General features: G+C 43.5%; 2 protein-coding genes across 2 annotated transcripts; both read left to right on the top strand.

Annotated features, from left to right (window-relative positions):
- Positions 1 to 494: 494 nt before the first annotated feature.
- LOC309354358 (vomeronasal type-2 receptor 26-like) lies at positions 495 to 7,870 on the top strand. Its single transcript, XM_081884529.1, has 6 exons — positions 495 to 1,301; positions 2,879 to 3,161; positions 4,060 to 4,923; positions 6,112 to 6,339; positions 6,641 to 6,767; positions 6,918 to 7,870. The coding sequence occupies exons 1-6, from the start codon at positions 1,066 to 1,068 to the stop codon at positions 7,814 to 7,816; spliced, it is 2,637 nt and encodes an 878-aa protein (XP_081740655.1). The 5' UTR covers positions 495 to 1,065; the 3' UTR covers positions 7,817 to 7,870.
- A 1,071-nt stretch (positions 7,871 to 8,941) lies between these two features.
- On the top strand, positions 8,942 to 18,414 carry LOC309354360 (vomeronasal type-2 receptor 26-like). Its single transcript, XM_081884531.1, has 6 exons — positions 8,942 to 10,847; positions 11,937 to 12,219; positions 13,619 to 14,485; positions 16,634 to 16,861; positions 17,162 to 17,288; positions 17,439 to 18,414. The coding sequence occupies exons 1-6, from the start codon at positions 10,612 to 10,614 to the stop codon at positions 18,335 to 18,337; spliced, it is 2,640 nt and encodes an 879-aa protein (XP_081740657.1). The 5' UTR covers positions 8,942 to 10,611; the 3' UTR covers positions 18,338 to 18,414.
- The last annotated feature ends 1,781 nt before the right edge of the window (positions 18,415 to 20,195 follow it).

Here is a 20,195-nt window from a genome sequence, read left to right as displayed (position 1 = left end):
AGCCTTTAGAATCATAGACTCCGCCAGCAGGCATTATCCAGACATACATGGCCTATTGCTCTCTATCAGTCTACCCAAGAAACGCAACATTTAAGGTCTTAGCTGGTCGCTACAAGCTCAGAACTCATGGCTCTAAGAAGCCTCTCTTGGACTCAGATACCAATAATTTGCCTGTATTTTCTGACTAATATATGGAGAAACACATGAACCTAACCTTTGAAGAGTTTGTAAGCAAGCCAGATGTGTGGTCCATTTCAATGGTAAGGGGAGAGGGAAGTTTTGGAACTCATGGGGGCATATTTTTAAGATCTAACAACCTATATTTCCACACTTCATTGAATTTTGTGATTTGAAATCTCTGCTGGGGTTCTCTCACCAAAGAGCACTTGCCTCAAACCTGGATCTTGGCATCCAGGGGATTCTCCTTTTTTATACTTAATTTTCCTTGCCACCTACACAAATCATCTCTCATAACTCAACCCCTTTCACAGTCTTGGTATTATTGTCAGTAAATTAATGAACAGATGTTCAGGGGGGAATTTTTGGAGGTCAGAGTGATCATTTCCACTGTTCAGATGAAGCTTTTCAGCACTGATAGCAGACTGGACCACTGTTCTGTTCTTTTCTTCCTCCTTGTAGTTATTTTTGCATGCTCTTTTGTTGTCCCATAAACAGACAGAAACCACTTTTGATGAAATAACACAAGCATGTGCTGGTGTTTTCTCTGGTCATTTTGTTGTTTTTGATGTAGAGAGACCTAGTTATAATCACAGCTGTAATTATCAATCTCATCATGACTAAGTCTCTCTTGAATAATGTCTCAATAGATTTCCAGACAATACCAGCCAGAGTCTAAACATGGGCATAAAATCCCTTCCTGTCATTCTAAGCAAGAGAGAGGGAAGAGGAAGAGGGAGGATTTCTGTTTTTCTCTTTGTTGAGGTGTAAAATAGGATTTTAATCTGTGAATTGGTAGGGAAGTGCTGTTCCTGTCAAGGCAGAATATTGTACTGAGCGTGGTTCTGAAGCTGAGGTTCATTTTCCAGCTGGAAATGAGGGTGTCGGATGAGAAAGAATATTTGCCTCAGTATGTTGCTGTTTGTTGTGCCCATTCTCTTTCATCTGCCTCATATGGTGTGCAAACATACATGTTGCACCATCTATGATCTGTCGAGAATTCCACATGAATACTACCAACCTGGTGATCTTATTGTTGGCGGACTTGCTTCTCACCTCTTTACCAATTTTGACAAAGTAGACTTCACAGAAAGGCTAACCACCCATCAACTTCTTAATACCTTGTAAATACTTCATGTATCAAGTAATCAGGTGGTACAGAAACATTCCCCAGCGCTAACCAGGCTTACTGATTTTAGAGGGATTTCCTTCCAGGCAGAGGTGTCGGGGAGGGGGGACCATCTCGGAGCTTTTGAGTTGGCTTGGAGGGAGGGAAATGGAGATCTGAATGTGTAGTCAGTGAGATGAGTCTTTCTTTCATTCATGTGTTCTCTCCTCCCCACATCCCACCAAATTTCTTCCAAGAAGAGTTTCACAAGAGTAGCCACAACTTAAACTTACCTACTTTAAGATGGAAATCCCTTCTCTGTTCTGAATATTAAACTTCATCTCTGAAAGTTTGGGGTGAAGGGTCTTAAAAGCTCACCTCTCCTTTGAGGTGAAATTCTCATTCCGATGTTCTCATCCAAGTCAGGCTAGTCTTACATGACCCTCCCAGTTTAAAATATGTCACAGGTTTGAATATGATGAGAATAACTCCATTAAGCCTGGCTACCTGCTTCTCTGCATTTTGATACACCTTTTTTGTGGGATCAGATCTGTACCTGTAAATAAACAATTTGTATATGTCTAAGCCCAAAGGGCAGCCCATACACTCTATTTTTATCATGTTAGATCTTAGGATGAAGGGGGGATTATTATTATTATTAGTAGTAATAGTATAATTAATCAGTTTCATGGTTTCTAAATATTCTGTTGATGTCTCTGTATGACTGTCAATGTCTGTAGCCTTGTAGTGTAACTATGGTGCAGGCTTGTTTGATGACAAAGGACTTGTGACAGGGGAAGCGAGGGCATTTCATATATAGACATAGGCTGGATCAGGTCCATTCATTCCAATTGGCCTGGGCAACAACAGACTAATTGGCTGAAGGTTCTGATCAGCCAAGAAATGGCAGTTAGCTGTCAGTTGGGAGAAGTAAGGAGAGAGGTGTGAGGGAAAAACCAAAGAAAGCTGTGAAAGTGGACAGCTGAGGTTTAAATATTAAGCTACTTATCCCCAGTGTGTTAACCATATTTTGTGTTGAAGATCAGAACAGGTGAGCTGGTGCCTATTTCAAGGTAGGAAGCTGCCCAGTTATTATAAATCAGTTCACATTTGAATATGAACCTACCAAAATTTGCTTGCTCTAAAAAGTTATCTAAACCAAAAGAGAGCCATCATTTGAAATTTATACTTCTCCAGATTTTGCAGTGGAATCTTCTAGCCAAGTCATGTATACAAAAATGCAAATACGGATGTAAAGTTTCCATCAAAATGCATGGAAATGTTGGCGCACAATTTCTGTTCTCATCCTGAAGCAAAGTACTTAACCCAAGGTACTATTTCTGGATTAGCAGAGTCTGCAAACTAAAGCGTTTGTAACCTGAAGCGTCTCTAACCTGAGGTACCACTGTTTTAATAAAAGTGAGCTACAAGTATAAAAGTGGGATACAATGTATTCCTTCAGGGGAAACTCCTTTGCATATATAATATGACAAAATTTCAACTAAAATGCTGAAGAATTGTCAAGCCTCCCCCCCCATTTTTAAAATTGCATAGCATATATTTCAAATATATAGCATGAAATTCTCATTGCAGTGTTGTGCCAAAGAACTACCAGCACATTCTGGCCTTGATATTTGCTGTCAAGGAGATCAATGAGAACCCCAAGATCTTACCAAATATCACCTTAGGATTCCACATCTATGACAGTTACTTTAATGAAAGGATGACCTATCGGGCTGCTCTGAATCTTCCCTCCACACTTATACCCAACTACAAGTGCGACACCCAGAAACACCTGGTGGCAGTTATTGGGGGACTGGACTTTGATACCTCCCTTTACATGGCAGACATATTGAGCATCTACAAGATTCCCCAGGTAAGATACTGCCTTGGACTCTTCACACTCAATCACCATGATCTTTTCTACCCAAAAATGTTTTGTAGAATTGTGACTAAAAAAGGAGGGTGGTCCTGCTCTTCACAAAATGTGTTTCCTGTGGGCTTTGCAATTAAAGATGTCTGCTCTAGGTGGGCAGTCCTATTTCTCCTTCTTAAGCACACTTGCCTTTTCTCTCTGCTCTAGGTCTGAGCAGTGCCTCCCCTGACTTCTCTAACTAGTCTGGTGTCCCAAGTGCAGTGGGACTGATGTGGTCCTATTGGTATATTGAAAGAGGATTCAGTGGCAGGACCAGTTGGTTTTTATCTCTGGCAGTAGAATGTATTAGGTGTGACCTGGCCTCACCCAATAAACCAAGAAGTGTGGCCCTCTAGATATATGAGGTTCAGACAAATTAGAGCTTTCAAAGCTCAATACTAGGATTTTCAATAGGTGACTTTCTCTTTAGGTTTGGAAATGGTTCTGTACAGAGCTTCTACTGAGGCATGCAGAGAATGGTTTGGATTGACTTTGCACTTTGGCTCATGTGTTGGCAGAAAGGTCCCCTCTTTTCACCGGAGGTGAAGGAGGCATGACCTACACAAAATTGGCAACAGCAGCTTACTACTCTATGGCCTTTACACCCACATGCATTAACTAGGGCGGGGGACAGCAGCAGTGCAGGAAAGGAAGGAGGATGAACTGGAGACAGAAGATGAGGAGAAAGGAGAGCAAAGCAGGGCAGCACTCCATGGAGGCCAAATCGGCCACCCTCCCAACTTTCTGGAGTCTCCTTCCTGAGGCAACTGGCTCATCTTGTCTCCATGGCAGGCAGGTGTTGAATACACATACAATCCTTCTTCTGCATTCATGAATTATGCCTCTTTATTCCCTTTAGCTCACTTATGGTTCCTTTGCTCCAGAAGACCCTGGTCAAAGCCAATCCACTTCCTTCTATAGGATGGTGCCCAATGAAGCCCATCAGTACACTGGTATTGTTGAGTTACTTCTGCATTTTGGTTGGACGTGGGTTGGGCTGCTCGCTGTGGATGATGACAGTGGAGAGAGATTTATTCAGACCCTGAAACCTCTGCTCTCCCAGAAAGGCATTTGCTTGGCCTTCTCAGAGACAACCCTGAAAACCACATATTTGGCAGACTTTTATCATGTGCAGTCTGACTTCATCCAAATCTATCATGTTATTATGGAAAGTGAAGCCAAGGTTGTTGTTTTCTATGGAGGAACAACGCCCATGATTCGCTTGCGAACAATGCTAGTGCTAGGTGAAATGGAAAATATTAACGAAACATCTGTGGGCAAGGTGTGGATTATGACAGCACAGGTGGATTTCACAGCATTGACCTACCAAATGAGTTGGGATATACATGTCTTCCACGGTTCCCTCTCCTTTGCAGTTCATTCAAATGTGGTACAAGGATTCAAAGCCTTTCTTCAGGTCCAAAATCCTTTTGAGGAAAATGGAAATGGCTTTGTCAAGCAGTTCTGGGCACAGGTATTTCTCTGTTTATTTCCAAACTCCAACACAGAGGAGCAGGCCAGTGGAACCTGCACTGGAGAGGAGAAGCTGGAAGATCTCCCTTCATCTGGCTTTGAGATGAGCATAACAAGCCACAGCTATAGCATCTATAAGGCTGTTTATGCCACAGCACATGCTCTACATGCCATGTTCTTGCCCAGGACCAAATACAGGGCAGTGGTGGAAGGAGGGATGCAGGAGCTTCAGAAACTGCAGCCTTGGCAGGTAATGCCTATCATAACATACAAATTTGACATGGGCAGTGAAGTGATCTCTTTCAGCTTTTGCCTTCCGGAAGAAGGTACAGGGTTATAAAGACTAGGACTAGCCACCTGAGAAACAGTTTTTATTCAATTGTGATTTTGGTTTAAACACAGTGTAAGGTAGTCTCTATGGGAGTCTATTGTATTCATTTATGGGGTATCAGAGTTTTTAGGGAGCTAACCAGGCTGGGATAGCTGGGATAGCAGGCTTGTTGGTTTCTGAATGTCTGATGTAGATTTTAAGTTTCATTGTTCTGTATGGGACCATGATAATAAAGATTATCATATTGTATATAAATGTAGAAGACTAAACTGAAAATTTTCAAGTACTAACTGTAAGCTATGATCCTCCGCTTAATGTACACAGATAAGCTGCTCCTCCAGTTGTTAAGCAGTAGCTGCGAATCCTGCACTGTGCTGCTGCTTTGTTAATAAGTACCTATGTTTATAGAGAAACTGTAAGTGAAGGAGAATCTGATCTTGCTCTGTCCTGCTCCATTACAAGCAGTTTCTCTTCACACAAATTAAGGGGAGGATCCAAGCCTACAATGAGAGAAGGTGAGAGCAGTTCAGAGAATTCACATGTAGGCTGAGTTTCCCCAAAACCAAAAGGCTTTGCTGCCCATCTCCTCCCAAATTGAAGGGAAGTGACATAGACGAAGCCTGATAGGACAGTTTTATTGTTGTTTAGTCGTTCAGTCATTTCAGACTCTTCGTGACCCCATGGACCAGAGCACGCAAGGCACTCCTGTCTTCCACTGCCTCCCGCAGTTTGGTCAGACTCATGGACAGCTTACTCCATGGCATTAACACCCTTCAGGCGTTGATTAGATGTCTTCATGATGGTTATTTGAGGCTGGTTACCCTACGATTCTCTTCCGTGGGGTGTGACATATCCAGGCAGTGGGAACTGAAAGCCATGGATTTTTTCCTCATTTCTTCTTGGTCAGGAATGCATTAGGATTTTCCCTATAGGAGAGAAAGTAAATCATTGGCTCTCTCTGTGAATGCTCACCTTAAGAACCAATTCCAATGAGTGGATTCTGTTTGCATAGCATCCCTGCCAGTACTGAACATTGGAGACATCCTGAGTGTCAGTAAGGAGAGACATATGCATTACTTCATAGTTCCTATTTTTCTTCCAATTCAGCTCCATCCCTTCCTTAGGAGTGTCTCCTTCAACAACTCTGCTGGAGAAACGGTATCATTCAGTGAGAGCAGGGAAGTAGAAGCTGGCTTTGATATTGCCAACATAGTCACATTTCCAAATAACTCCTTCATGAGAGTCAAGGTTGGAAGACTGGGTGGGGAGGCTGTCCCAGGCCAGCTGATTTCCATTGATGACAACAGAATGGTGTGGCACCAAAGCTTTCACCAGGTGAGGCATAATTCCTACATCCATGAGAGATAGAAAAAGAGAATATCTTTAACATTGAGAGATAGGAAAAGAGAATATCTTTAACATTACATTCCAACTGATCACACTCAATTTGAGATATTTGTTCGCCAGATGGACAGGTTGAGCACACTTTTTTTAAAAGCATGAATAGAAAAATGAGTAGTTTGGCTCTGAGTTTGGAATAAGTATTTTAGTGTCTTCCTATTTCAAGTTGGGGGTCGCGGGGAATAATACTAATTTCTGTGTGCTAAAATGTTTATGTCTTTATTTAAATGGGCAGGTTTCACCCATTTCGCTATGTAACCCAAGTTGCCCTCCTGGTTCCAGGAAGGAGAAGGAGGAGGGGGAGCCATTCTGCTGCTATGATTGTGCTCCGTGCCCTCAAGGCATGATTTCATCACAGAAAGGTAGGGGACACAATATATACATGGTACTTTTCAAATGTATGAAGGAGACATCTGTGATATTTCTATTTTAACCTCAAGAGTTTTACAGTGGTAGCATTTGTAGTTGCTATCCAGAACATCTGAAATCTGAATATATTATTTTCTCTCCAGATATGGATGACTGTGTTGCATGCCCTGAAGACCACTATCCACACAGGAACCAATCACAATGCATTCCAAAAACCATCAGCTTCCTGTCTTTTAAAGAGCCTCTGGGGATGAGCTTAGCACTCTTTGCTCTTTCTCTCTTTCTCCTCACAATATTAGTCCTTGCCATCTTCATTAAACACCAGGACACACCCATTGTCAGAGCAAACAATCGGGACCTCACCTACACTCTCCTCACTTTCCTCCTGCTCTGCTTCCTCTGCCCATTGATCTTCCTCAGCCCTCCAGAAAGAGTCAGCTGCCTGCTCCGACAAATGGCTTTTGGCCTTGTTTTCACAGTGACCGTTTCTTGTGTTCTGGCCAAAACGATCACCGTGGTTCTGGCCTTTGTGGCCACCAAACCAGGATCCCAAATGAGGAAGTGGGTGGGGAAAAGACTGGCAAGCGCTATTGTGATTTCTTGTTCCCTTATCCAAGTGGGCATTTGCAGTGTGTGGTTAGGAACCTCTCCCCCATTTCCTGATTCTGACATGCACTCTATGATGAGGGAAATCATTCAAGGCTGCAACGAAGGGTCAGTTGCCCTGTTTTACTGCGTCCTGGGCTACATGGGCTTGTTGGCCATTCTCAGCTTTGTTGTGGCCTTTTTTGCCCGGAAACTGCCTGACAGCTTTAATGAGGCCAAATTCATCACCTTCAGCATGTTGTTGTTTTGTAGTGTTTGGATCTCCTTTGTTCCAGTGTACCTGAGCACCAAGGGGAAATACATGGTGGCTGTGGAGATCTTCTCCATCTTGGCCTCCGGTGCTGGCTTACTGGGCTCCATCTTTGCCCCCAAATGCTACATCATTGTGTTGAGACCTGATCTGAACAGCAAGGAGAAGTTATTAAAGAAGAAATAACAAATTAACCTATCATCTCTCTTTATTTGTTCTATCAGAATATGGGCAAATTAATCTCTCTTTTTCTACATCATATAACCATGCTCTTAAGACCATTTTATTCCATGACCCACTATGAATACTGAATACATCTAGGCAATTGTAAAGTTAATTCTCTCTTACATCTTGATATCTCAAATACGTTAATTAACCATTCCTTTTGTATTTGCTCATCGTTTTTTTCTTTATTATATCTATATACCACCCTTCAAAATAGTTCTATGTTTCACATATTCACATTTTTGGGGGCAGTCTATATGTTTCCATATCTGAGGTGTTGTTCTATTAGGAGCACAAATAACTGCTTCTGCTTATAATAATAATATTATAATAATTTATTATTTATACCCCACTCATCTGGCTGTTTTCTCCCAGCCATTCTAGGATTCATCAAATATTAAAAGCTTCTCTAAACAGAGCTGCCTTCAGATGTCTACTAAAAGTCTGATAGTTGTTTATATCTTTGACATCTGATGGGAGGGCGTTCTACAGGGCGGGCGCCACTACCAAGAAGGCCCTCTGCCTGCTGCCCTGTAACCTCAGTTCTCACAGTGAAGGAACCACCAGAAGACCCTCGGCGCTGGACGTCAATGTCTGGGTTGAACAATGGGGGTGGAGATGCTCCTTCAAGTATACTGGGCCGAGGCCGTATAGGGCTTTAAAGGTCAGCACCAACACTTTGAATTGTGCCCAGAAAATTATTGGGAGCCAATGTAGGTCTTTCAGGATGGGTGTTATGTAGTCTCGGCGGCCTCTCCCAGTCACCAGTCTAACTGCCGCATTCTGGATTAGTTGTAGTTTCTGGGTCACTTTCAAAGGTAACCCTGCACAGAGCCCATTGCAGTAGTCCAAGCAGGAGATAACCAGAGCATGCACCACTCTGGCAAGACAGTCCAAGGACAGGTAGGGTCTCAGCCTGCGTACGAGATGGAGCTGGTTGACAGCTGCCCAGGACACAGAATTGACCTGCGCCTCCATGGACAGCTGTGAGTCCAAAATGACTCCCAGGTTGCACACCTGGTCCTTCAGGGGCACAGTTACCTCATTCTGGACCAGAGAGTCCTCCACACCAGCCCACCCCCTGTCTCCCAGAAACAATACTTCTGTCTTGTCAGGATTCAACCTCAATCTGTTAGCTGCAATCCATCCTCCAACCACCTCCAGACACTCACAGAGAACTTGTAAAGAATGTGTGGTTTCTGAACACCTTCTCAGGGTTAATTTCCCAATGCTGCAGGACATGTAAAGGAGGCGAGAGAGATGCTAGCATATCAGGAAGGAGTGGGGTTTCCTAGTTCTAGTCTGGCCATGGGGGCCCAGCCTATGGTCCTCCATGGGCAAACAAGTAAAAGAGATGGGTTATACCTGTCAGGGTTAGGTAAGTTGAGGGTTATGTTGTCTGGGAAGATGAGCTGGGCCCTTTCGGAAAACCAACCCTGACAGCAGCCCTACATACCACATTCAGATGAAATCCTACAATAAGAAGTGAAAGCAGCAGATAGAAGCAAATACGTTATTGAGAGACTGCAGGACCAAACAGAACCATTTTACCTTAAAATTACATTTAAGGAAGATACCAAGACACTATTGGAATTTGGGCAGGGCCCCAAAACAGCAAAAACTAGCTTACCTCACCCTAATTACAATCTTTAGAATCATAGGCCCCACCAGCAGACTTTATCCAGAAATATATGGCCTATTGCTCTCTATCAGTCTACCAAGAAGTGCAACATTTAAGGTCTTAGCTGGTTGCTACAAGTTCAGAAACCATGGCTCTCTTGGACTCCTATACCAATAATTTGGAGCTTTCGCCACTGTAACTAAGCCAAGTGCTACTGCCTCTGTTTTCTGACTGATGTATGGAGAAACACATGAACCTGACCTTTGAAGCGTTTGTAAGTAAGCCAGTTTTCACTGACCAGATGTGTGGTCCTTTTCAATGGTAAGAGGAGAGGGAAGTTTTGGAACTCATGGGAGTATATTTTTAAGATCTAATAACCTATATTTCCACGCCTTACTTTGCTGAATATTTTGTGATCTGAAATATCTGCTGGGAATCTCTCACCAAAGAGCACTTGCCCCAAACCTGGATCTTGGCATCCAGGGGATTCTCCCTTTTTATACTTAATTTCCCTTGCCACCTACACAAATCATCTGTCATAACTCAACCCCTTTCACAATTTTTCAGTCTTAGTATTATTTTCAGTAAATTAATGAACAGATGTTCAGGGGGGGGGGGGGAATTTGGAGGTCAGACTGATCATTTCCCCTGTTCAGATGAAGCTTTTCAGCACTGATAGCAGACTGGACCACTGTTCTTTTCTTACTCCTTGTGGTTATTTTTGCATGCTCTTTTGTCGTCCCATAAACAGACAAAAACCATTTTGATGAAATAACACATGCATGTGCTGGTGTTTTTTCATTTTGTTGTTTTTGATGTAGAGAGACCTAGTTATCATCACAGCTGTAATTATCAATCTCGCCATGACTAAGTCTCTCTTGAATAATGTCTCCATAGATTTCCAGACAATACCAGCCAGAGTCTAAACATGGGCATAAAACCCCTTCCTGCTATTCTAAGCAAGGGAGAAGTCAGAGGCAGAGGAAGGATTTCTGCTTTTCTTTTTTTTGAGATGTAAAATAGGATTTTAATCTGTGAATTGGTAGGGAAGTGCTGTTCCTGTCAAGGCAGAATATTGTACTGAGCGTGGTTCTGAAGCTAAGGTTCATTTTCCAGCTGGAAATAAGGGTGTTGGATGAGAAAGAATATTTGCATCAGTATGTTGCTGTTTGTTGTGCCCATTCTCTTTCATCTGCCACATATGGTGTGCAAACATACACATTGCACCATCCATGATCTGTCCAGAATTCCACATGAATACTACCAACCTGGTGATCTTATTATTGGCGGACTTGTTTCCCACCTCCTTACTGCTTCTGACAAAGAAGACTTCAAGGAAAGGCTAACGACCAGTCAACTTCTTAATACCTTGTAAAGACTTCATATGACACGTAATCAAATGTCACAAAAACATCCCCAGCTCTGACCAGGCTTACTCAGAAACAAGTTCCACTGATTTTAGAGGGTTTTCCTTCCAAGCAGAGGTGTCGCGGGGGGGGGGGACCATCTCAGTGCTGAAGAGTTGGCTTGGAGGGAGGGAAATGGAGATCTGAATGTGTAGTCAGTGAGATGACAAAGTCTTTCTTTCATTCATGAGTTCTCTCCTCCCGACATTCCACCAAATTTCTTCCAAGAAGGGTTTCACAAGAGGAGCCACAACTTAAACTTACCTAGTTTAAGATGGAAAGCCCTTCTCTGTTCTGAATATTGAAGTTCACCTCTGAATGTTTGGGGAGAAGGGTCTTAAAAGCTCACCTCTCCTTTGATGTGAAATTCTCATCCAAGTCAGGCTAGTCTTATATGACCCTCCCAGTTTAAAATGTGTCACAGGTTTGAATATGATGAGAATAACTCCATTAAGCCTGGCTACCTGCTTCTCTGCATTTCAATACACCTTTTGTTCTGGGATCAGAGCAAACCTGTAAATAAACAATGTGTGTATTTCTAAGCCCAAAGGGCAGCCCTTACACTTTATTTTTATCTTGTGAGATATATTATTATTATTAATCACCTTTGTGGTTTCAAAATATTTTATGGCTTCTGTTGATGTCTCTTTGTGACTGTCAATATCTATAGCCTTCTGCTGTCACTATGGTGCAGGCTTGTTCGATGACAGAGGACTGGTGACAGGGGAAGAGAGGGAATTTCATTTATAGACAGAGGCTGGACCAGGTCCATTCATTCCAACTGGCCTGGGCAACAACAGACTAACTGGCTGAAGGTTCTGATCAGCCAAGAAATGGCAGTTAAGCGTCTGTAACCTGAGGTACCACTGTATTAATAAAAGTGAGCTACAAGTATAAAAGTGGAATACAATGTATTCCTTCAGGGGAAACGCCTTTGCATATATACTAGGACACAATTTCAACTAAAATGCTGAAGAATTGTCAAGCCTCCGCCCCCCTCTTTTAAATTGTATAGCCTATATTTTAAAAATATAGCATGAAATTCTCGTTGCAGTGTTGTGCCAAAGAACTACCAGCACATTCTGGCCTTGATATTTGCTGTCAAGGAGATCAATGAGAACCCCAAGATCTTACCAAATATCACCTTAGGATTCCACATCTATGACAGTTACTTCAATGAAAGAATGACCTATCGGGCTGCTCTGAACCTTCCCTCCACACTTATACCCAACTACAAGTGTGACACCCAGAAACACCTGGTGGCAGTTATTGGGGGACTGGACTTTGATACCTCCCTCTACATGGCAGACATATTGAGCATCTACAAGATTCCCCAGGTAAGATACTGCCTTGGACTCTTCACACTCAATCACCATGATCCTTTCTATCCAAAAACGTTTGTAGAGTTGTGGCTGAAAAAGGAGGGTGGTCCTGCTCTTCAGAAAATGTGTTTCCTATGGGCTTTGCAATTAAAGATGTCTGCTCTAGGTGGGTAGTCCTATTTCTCCTTCTTAAGCACACTTGCCTTTTCTCTCTGCTCTAGGTCCGAGCCCCCTGACTCCTCTAACTAGTCTGGTGTCCCAAGTGCATTAGATGATGTGGTCCTATTGGTATATTGAAGGAGGATTCAATGGCAGGACCAGTTGGTTTCTATCTCAGGCAGCAGAATGTATTAGGTGTGACCTGGCCTCACCCCATAAACCAAGACGTGTGGGTGGTGTGGGAGAAGGTGGCCCTCTAGATATATGAGGTTCAGACAAATTAGAGCTTTCAAAGGTCAATACTAGGATTTTCAATAGGTGACTTTCTCTTTATGTTTGGAAATGGTCCTGTTTCCTGGGCCAGTTAGAAACAAAGATCAGTAGCTTTGCCTTCCAGAGTACAGAGCTTCAACTGAGGCATGCAGGGAATGGTCTGGATTGGCCAACAAACCTTACACTTTGGCTCATGTGTTGGCAGAAAGGTCCCCTCTTTGCACCGGAGGTGAAGGAGGCATGGCCTACACAAAATTGGCAACAGCAGCTTACTACTCTATGGTCTTCACACCCTCATGCATTAACTAGAGCTAAACATCCTAGTTATATAAGGCTGCAACTTATCCACAGTGGGGGCTCAGGAAACACCACCCCCACCCCAGCCCTGCTTTCTGCCCTCCTGACTGAGAAGGTACTGTGTTTGTGGGAGACAGCTCATATCACTTCGCTTCCTTACTCCAACTCCTCAAAAAAAAAAAAAAACCCTCCACATTCCATTCTGCAAATTGACATTTCTTCCAACATTGCCTGTGGCTTACTGACTGGAGACTTAAGGTGCTCTTTTGCAAATCTGGAAGCCTGCCTGTCAGGAGGCAGCTGTGCACACATTCTGGCATTTGTGTGTGATTCTGTGCGTCTGTAGTACAATAGATGTTTGGAAAGGAAGGGAAGGTGGGACGTCATAAAATGAGGAGGTGAAATGTTGTGATGAAACAAAGGGGGTGAAATGGAGAAGGAAAATTAGGGAGAGGGACAGCAGCAGGGCAGGAAAGCAAGGAGATTGACCTGGAGACAGAAGATTAGGAGAAAGGAGAGCAAAGCAGGGCAGCACTCCATGGAGGCCAAATCGGCCACCCCCCAAACTTTCTGGAGTCTCCTTCCTGAGGCAACTGGCTCATCTTGTCTCCATGGCAGGCAGGCCCTGAATACACATACAGTCCTTCTTCAACATTTATGAATTATGCCTCTTTATTCCCTTTAGCTCACTTATGGTTCCTTTGCTCCAGAAGATCCTGGTCAAAGCCAATCTAATTCCTTCTATAGGATGGTGCCCAATGAAGCCCATCAGTACACTGGGATTGTTGAGTTACTTCTGCATTTTGGTTGGACGTGGGTTGGGTTGCTCGCTGTGGATGATGACAGTGGAGAGAGATTTATTGAGACCCTGAAACCTCTGCTCTCCCAGAAAGGCATTTGCTTGGCCTTCTCAGAGACAACCCTGAAAACCACATATTTGGCAGAGCTTTATGTCATGTATTCCGATATTATTATGGGAATCTATCATGTTATTATGGAAAGTGAAGCCAAGGTTGTTGTTTTCTATGGAGGAACAACGCCCATGATTCGCTTGCGAATAATGCTAGTGCTAGGTGAAATGGAAAATATTAACGAAACATCTGTGGGCAAGGTGTGGATTCTGACAGCACAGGTGGATTTCACAACATTGACCTACCAAATGAGTTGGGATATGCATGTCTTCCACGGTTCCCTCTCCTTTGCAGTTCATTCAAATGTGGTACAAGGATTCAGAGCCTTTCTTCAGGGACAAAATCCTTTTGAGGGAAATGGAAATGGCTTTGTCAAGCAGTTCTGGGCACAGGTATTTCTCTGTTTATTTCCAAACCCCAACACAGAGGAGCAGGCCAGTGGAACCTGCACTGGAGAGGAGAAGCTGGAAGATCTCCCTTCATCTGGCTTTGAGATGAGCATAACAAGCCACAGCTATAGCATCTATAATGCTGTTTATGCCACAGCACATGCTCTACATGCCATGTTCTTTCCCGGGACCAAATACAGGGCAGCGGTGGAAGGAGGGATGCAGAAGCTTCAGAAACTGCAGCCTTGGCAGGTAATGCCTATTATAACATACAATTTATTTGACATGGGCAGTGAAGTGATCTCTTTCAGCTTTTGCCTTCCGGAAGAAGGTACAGGGTTATAAAGACTCGGACTAGCTGCCTGAGAAACAGTTTCTATTCATCTGTGATTTTGGTTTTAAACACAGTGTAAGGTAGTCTCTATGGGAGTCTATTGTATTTAATTATGGGGTATCAGAGTTTTTAGGGGGTTAACCAGACTGGGATAGCTGGGATAGCAGGCTTGTTGGTTTCTGAATGTCTGATGTAGATTTTCAATTTCGTTGTTCTCTATGGGACAATGACAATAAAGATTATCGTATCATATCGAAATGTAGACGACTACACTGAAAATTTTCAAGTACTGACTGTAAACTAGGATCCTCCACTTAACGTATGCAGATAAGCTGCTCCTCCATCTGTTAAGCAGTTGCTGCGAATCCTGCACTGTGCTGCTTCTTTGTTGTTGTTGTTTTAATTAATTTTTATTTACAGGCCAATCAAATCACATTAATTCCAAATCGCATTAGTTCCAAATTATATAGCCACATTTTCAAATTTTTGTTGGGGGTACCCATACTTTGAGCTCTGAAAGGGATCCAAACATCACTCTTGTTGCTGTTTTAATTACACAGTTCTGTCCAGTTCTGTCCAGATAGTCTCTTTGTTATTTTCCTCATCTTCTTGTTGTTATCATATATTCCTTTCTTTGTGATTTCTGATAATCTTCACAAGCGGGTTGAAAACAAACATATCCTGTGTGGATTTTACACTCTCCAAGAGCCATATCACATAAAGGGCAGACGCCATTTCCACACCTCCGCAAAGAACATTCCCACAGTCTGTCCGTTGATTTCCACAGGCCTGCCAATCTGTATCTCAGGGGGCCCTGCCAGGTCAAATTCACATTTCGATAACCATACATTCACATTCCAATGACCACGGTCCTCCTCCCCCTCGTCCTCCTGTGGGCAGGCCTGTCTTAACGAATCTCCATTTGTAACTGTGTCATAAAGCTTTCTTTCCACCCAATGTTCCCACCAGTCCTCTCTTTGATCAGTAATTCATTTCCACACAGTTCTTAATCTCCTGCTTGTGATTAGTAATTTGCAACCATTCTTTCTCTCGGGGGGGAGGGTTATTGGGTACTCACATAAGACAAAAAAAAGAAAAGCTTCTCCTCCCCCCCTTTCTGTTTCGCTCTGACATACCGATCTTTAATGATGAGTCTTCACTTGATTTATTGTCCAACCCGTCGCTCCACATCACAGAGATCCCATTAATCAGCAGTCTTTACTCCCGATCTTCACTTGAAGTATGTGCATTTGCTTCTATTCCAATTACATATTTCGAGCTGATGCAAACCAGTGCGTGATTCAGAGACAGCGTCTGGGAGAGCCGACTCCACCCTAGAGCTTTGTGCCTAGTGCCCTCACCCCCTTCTTTCGAATCCGGGGGTGAATTATGGACACAGCAGGCAAGGCAGTACCCCCCATTCCCTTGGGGGGCAAGGGAGACTGCATACTCCCATAATAGCCTCTTAATTACCTCATGTGGGTCGGGGAAATGTTATTGTCGGCCATCTTCCAATGCGCCCCCTGGTGGCCCCCCTGTGCTGCTTCTTTGTTAGTAGGTATCTATGTTTGTAGAGAAACTGTAAGTGAAACAGGATCTGACCTTGCTCTGTCCTGCTCCTTTACAAGCAGTTTCTCTGCACACAAGTTGAGGGGAGGATCCAAGCCTACAATGAGAGGAGAAGGTGAGAGCAGCTCAGAGAATTGACATGTAGACTGAGTTTCCCCAAACCAAAAGGCTTTGTTGCCCATTTCCTCCCAAAGTGAAGGGAAGTGACATAGACAAAGCCTGATAGGACAGCTTGCTCCATGGCATTAACCCCCTTCATGCGTTGATTAGATGCATGATGGACCATTCTTGGTCGGGAATGCATTAGGATTTTCCCTATAGGAGAGAAAGGAAATCATTGGCTCTTTCTGTGAATGTTCGCCTTACGTACCATTTCCAATGAGTGGATTCTACTTGCATAGCAGTTCCTGCCAGTACTGAACATTGGAGACATCCTGAGTGTCAGTAAGGAGAGACATATGCATTACTTCATAGTTCCTATTTTTCTTCCAATTCAGCTCCATCCCTTTCTTAGGACTGCCTCCTTTAACAATTCAGCTGGAGAAACGGTATCATTCAGTGAGAGCAGGGAAGTAGAAGCTGGCTTTGATATTGCCAACATAGTCACTTTTCCAAATAACTCCTTCATGAGAGTCAAGGTTGGAAGCCTGGGTGGGGAGGCTGTCCCAGGCCAGCTGATTTCCATTGATGACAGCAGAATGGTGTGGCACCAAAGCTTTCACCAGGTGAGGCATAATTCCTACATCCATGAGAGAGAGGAAAAGAGAATATCTTTAACATTGAGAGAGAGGAAAAGAGAATATATTTAACATTACATTCCAATAGATCACGCTCCATTTGAGATATTTGTTCCCCAGATGGTCAGGTTGAGCACACTTTTTTTAAAGCATGAATAGAAAAATGAGTAGTTTGGCTCTGAGTTTGGAATAAGTATTTTAGTGTCTTCCTATTTCTAGTTGGGGGTGGGTTGAAATACTACTAATTTCTGTGTGCGAAAATGTTTATGTGTTTATTTAAATGGGCAGGTTTCACCCCTTTCGTTATGTAACCCAAGTTGCCCTCCTGGTTCCAGGAAGGAAAAGAAGGAGGGGGAGCCATTCTGCTGCTATAATTGTGCTCCATGTCCTCAAGGCAAGATTTCATCACAGAAAGGTAGGAGACACAATATATACATGGTACTTTTCAAATGTATAAAGGAGACAGCTGTGATATTTCTATTTTAACCTTAAGAGTTCCACACCGGTAGCATTTGTAGTTGCTATCCAGAACATCTCAAATCTGAATATATTATTTTCTCTTCAGACATGGATGACTGTGTTGGGTGCCCCGAAGATCACTATCCACACAGAGACCAATCACAATGCATTCCAAAGACCATCAGCTTCCTGTCTTTTAAAGAGCCTCTGGGGATGAGCTTAGCATTGTTGGCTCTTTCTCTCTCTCTCCTCACAGTGGTGGTCCTTGCCATCTTCATTAAACACCAAGACACACCACTTGTCAGAGCAAACAATCGGGACCTCACCTACACTCTCCTCACTTTCCTCCTGCTCTGCTTCTTCTGCCCATTGATCTTCCTCAGCCCTCCAGAAAGAGTGAGCTGCCTGCTCCGACAAATGGCTTTTGGGCTTGTTTTCACAGTGACTGTTTCTTGTGTTCTGGCCAAAACGATCACCGTGGTTCTGGCCTTTGTGGCCACCAAACCAGGATCCAGAATGAGGAAGTGGGTGGGGAAGAGACTGGCAAGCTCCATTGTGATTTCTTGTTCCCTTATCCAAGTGGGCATTTGCACTGTGTGGTTAGGAACCTCTCCCCCATTCCCTGATTCTGACATGCACTCTGCGATGAGGGAAATCATTCTAGGCTGCAACGAAGGGTCAGTCACCCTGTTTTACTGCATTCTGGGCTACATGGGCTTTTTGGCCATTCTCAGCTTTGTTGTGGCCTTTTTTGCCAGGAAACTGCCTGACAGCTTCAATGAGGCCAAATTCATCACCTTCAGCATGTTGTTGTTTTGTAGTGTTTGGATCTCCTTTGTTCCAGTGTACCTGAGCACCAAGGGGAAATACATGGTGGCTGTGGAGATCTTCTCCATCTTGGCCTCCAGTGCTGGGATACTGGGCTTCATCTTTGCCCCCAAATGCTACATCATTGTATTGCGGCCTGATTTGAACAGCAAGGATCAGTTAATAAAGAAGAAATAACAAATTAACCTAACATCTCTGTTTTTTGTTCTATCAGAATATGGGCAAATTAATCTCTCTTTTTCTACATCGTATTCCTATGTGATTCTCCAGTAAGTAAGGTTTCAGTGGAACTGCTACCGTCAGGATTAATCAGTAGCATTGATTTCAGTAGTTACAGGCAATATTTGCTACACAATTTCTGGATTTTTTTATATTATTTCTTTACTTTTCAATTTCTATACCACTTTATATTTTTAATAAAAATCTCAAAGTGGTGTACAGCATATCAAAACAAATAAAACAATAATGCAATAGCTGGGTGATGTTCCTCCGGCCTCATTGGTCTTACTTATAACAAGGGTGGTATTGCTAAAGGGCTTTGGTTCAGAACATGGGACTGGTTGGTTCTGAATGAATATTTTGAAGAAAAGCCGTTTTGAACATGAGTGCAATAAAAATCCTTTTAATTAGAAAATACAATATTATCACACATTCTTTGAAAAATGGTGGAACAAGAAATTTGGTAAATAAAAAGACCATTTTATTCCATAACCCACTATGAATACTGAATACATCTGGGCAATCGTAAAGTTAATTCTCTCTTACATCTTGATATCTCAAATACGTTAATTAACCATTCCTTTTTTATTTCGTTTTTTCTTTATTACATCTATATACCACCCCTCCCAATAGTTCTTTGTTTCACATATTCACATTTTTTTGGGCAGTCTGTGATGGCCTGGGAATCCGATTCAGAGGCTGAACCGGAGGAATCCCAGCCTGCACAGGTGTCGCCGCCTCTAGGGCTGGCTGAACTGGGGCAGGGCCTTGATTCTGAAGCGCCTGTACCTGTGCCGGATCCTCAGGAGCAGGCACCAGGTGAATACACTCTGGCTCCAGAGGTGGTTGAGGACTCAGTGCCTACAGGTGAGTCTCCCCCTGGGCCCAGTAACCCTTCAGCCTCTCCTGAACTGCAGCGGCGAAGGGCAGAGAGGCGAAGGGAACTGGTTTCTCCCAGGAGGAGTGCTCGCCTTAAGGCCAGGAGAGGCGGGTCTCCTGGGGGCTGGGACTGCCCCTGGCCTCAGAGAAGATAAAGGCGAGTCAGCCCAGTCCCAGGTTGTGGGAGCAACGTCATTGATGAGCTGTTTCAGCCAGCATCCAGTCCTGTTTTCCCCAGAGTTCCTGTCCTTGCCCAGCTTCACCCGAGGAGGACTGTCTGCCGACCCTCAACTCAGGTCCTGGACCTCGCCCCACGGTAACCTCCCCCCTGGACCAGCCCACAGTCTATATGTTTCCATATCTGAGGTGTTTTTCTATTAGGAGCATAAATAGCTGCTTCTGCTTATAATAATAATATAATAATAATTTATTATTTATACCCCACTCATTTGGCTGTTTTCCCCCAGCCATTCTGGGCAGCTGCCAGCACAATATTAAAATACAATGATTCATCAAATATTAAAAGCTTCTCTAAACAGAGCTGCCTTCAGATGTCTACTAAAAGTCTCATAGTTGTTTATATCTTTGACATCTGATGGGAGGGCGTTCTACAGGGCGGGCGCCACTACCAAGAAGGCCCTCTGCCTGCTGCCCTGTAACCTCAGTTCTCACAGTGAAGGAACCACCAGAAGACCCTCGGCGCTGGACGTCAATGTCTGGGTTGAACAATGGGGGTGGAGATGCTCCTTCAAGTATACTGGGCCGAGGCCGTATAGGGCTTTAAAGGTCAGCACCAACACTTTGAATTGTGCCCAGAAAATTATTGGAAGCCAATGTAGGTCTTTCAGGATGGGTGTTATGTGGTCTCACCGGCCTCTCCCAGTCACCAGTCTAACTGCCGCATTCTGAATTAGTTGTAGTTTCTGGGTCACTTTCA

Source organism: Podarcis melisellensis (genome assembly GCF_964234715.1).
Source record: "Podarcis melisellensis genome assembly, chromosome: 13".
NCBI lineage: Eukaryota > Metazoa > Chordata > Lepidosauria > Squamata > Lacertidae > Podarcis > Podarcis melisellensis.
The sequence above is the reverse complement of the archived record's forward strand: the minus strand, read 5'-3'. Positions and strand labels throughout refer to the sequence as shown.

Bases quoted from the DNA above. Each gene is read 5' to 3' on its own strand.
- LOC309354360 (XM_081884531.1), top strand. From the start codon at position 10,612: ATGAGAAAGAATATTTGCATCAGTATGTTGCTGTTTGTTGTGCCCATT. The intron at 12,220-13,618 runs GTAAGATACTGC...TATTCCCTTTAG, and splicing joins GCATCTACAAGATTCCCCAG to CTCACTTATGGTTCCTTTGC. The intron at 14,486-16,633 runs GTAATGCCTATT...CTTCCAATTCAG, and splicing joins AGAAACTGCAGCCTTGGCAG to CTCCATCCCTTTCTTAGGAC.
- LOC309354358 (XM_081884529.1), top strand. From the start codon at position 1,066: ATGAGAAAGAATATTTGCCTCAGTATGTTGCTGTTTGTTGTGCCCATT. The intron at 1,302-2,878 runs GTAAATACTTCA...TTCTCATTGCAG, and splicing joins CATCAACTTCTTAATACCTT to TGTTGTGCCAAAGAACTACC. The intron at 3,162-4,059 runs GTAAGATACTGC...TATTCCCTTTAG, and splicing joins GCATCTACAAGATTCCCCAG to CTCACTTATGGTTCCTTTGC.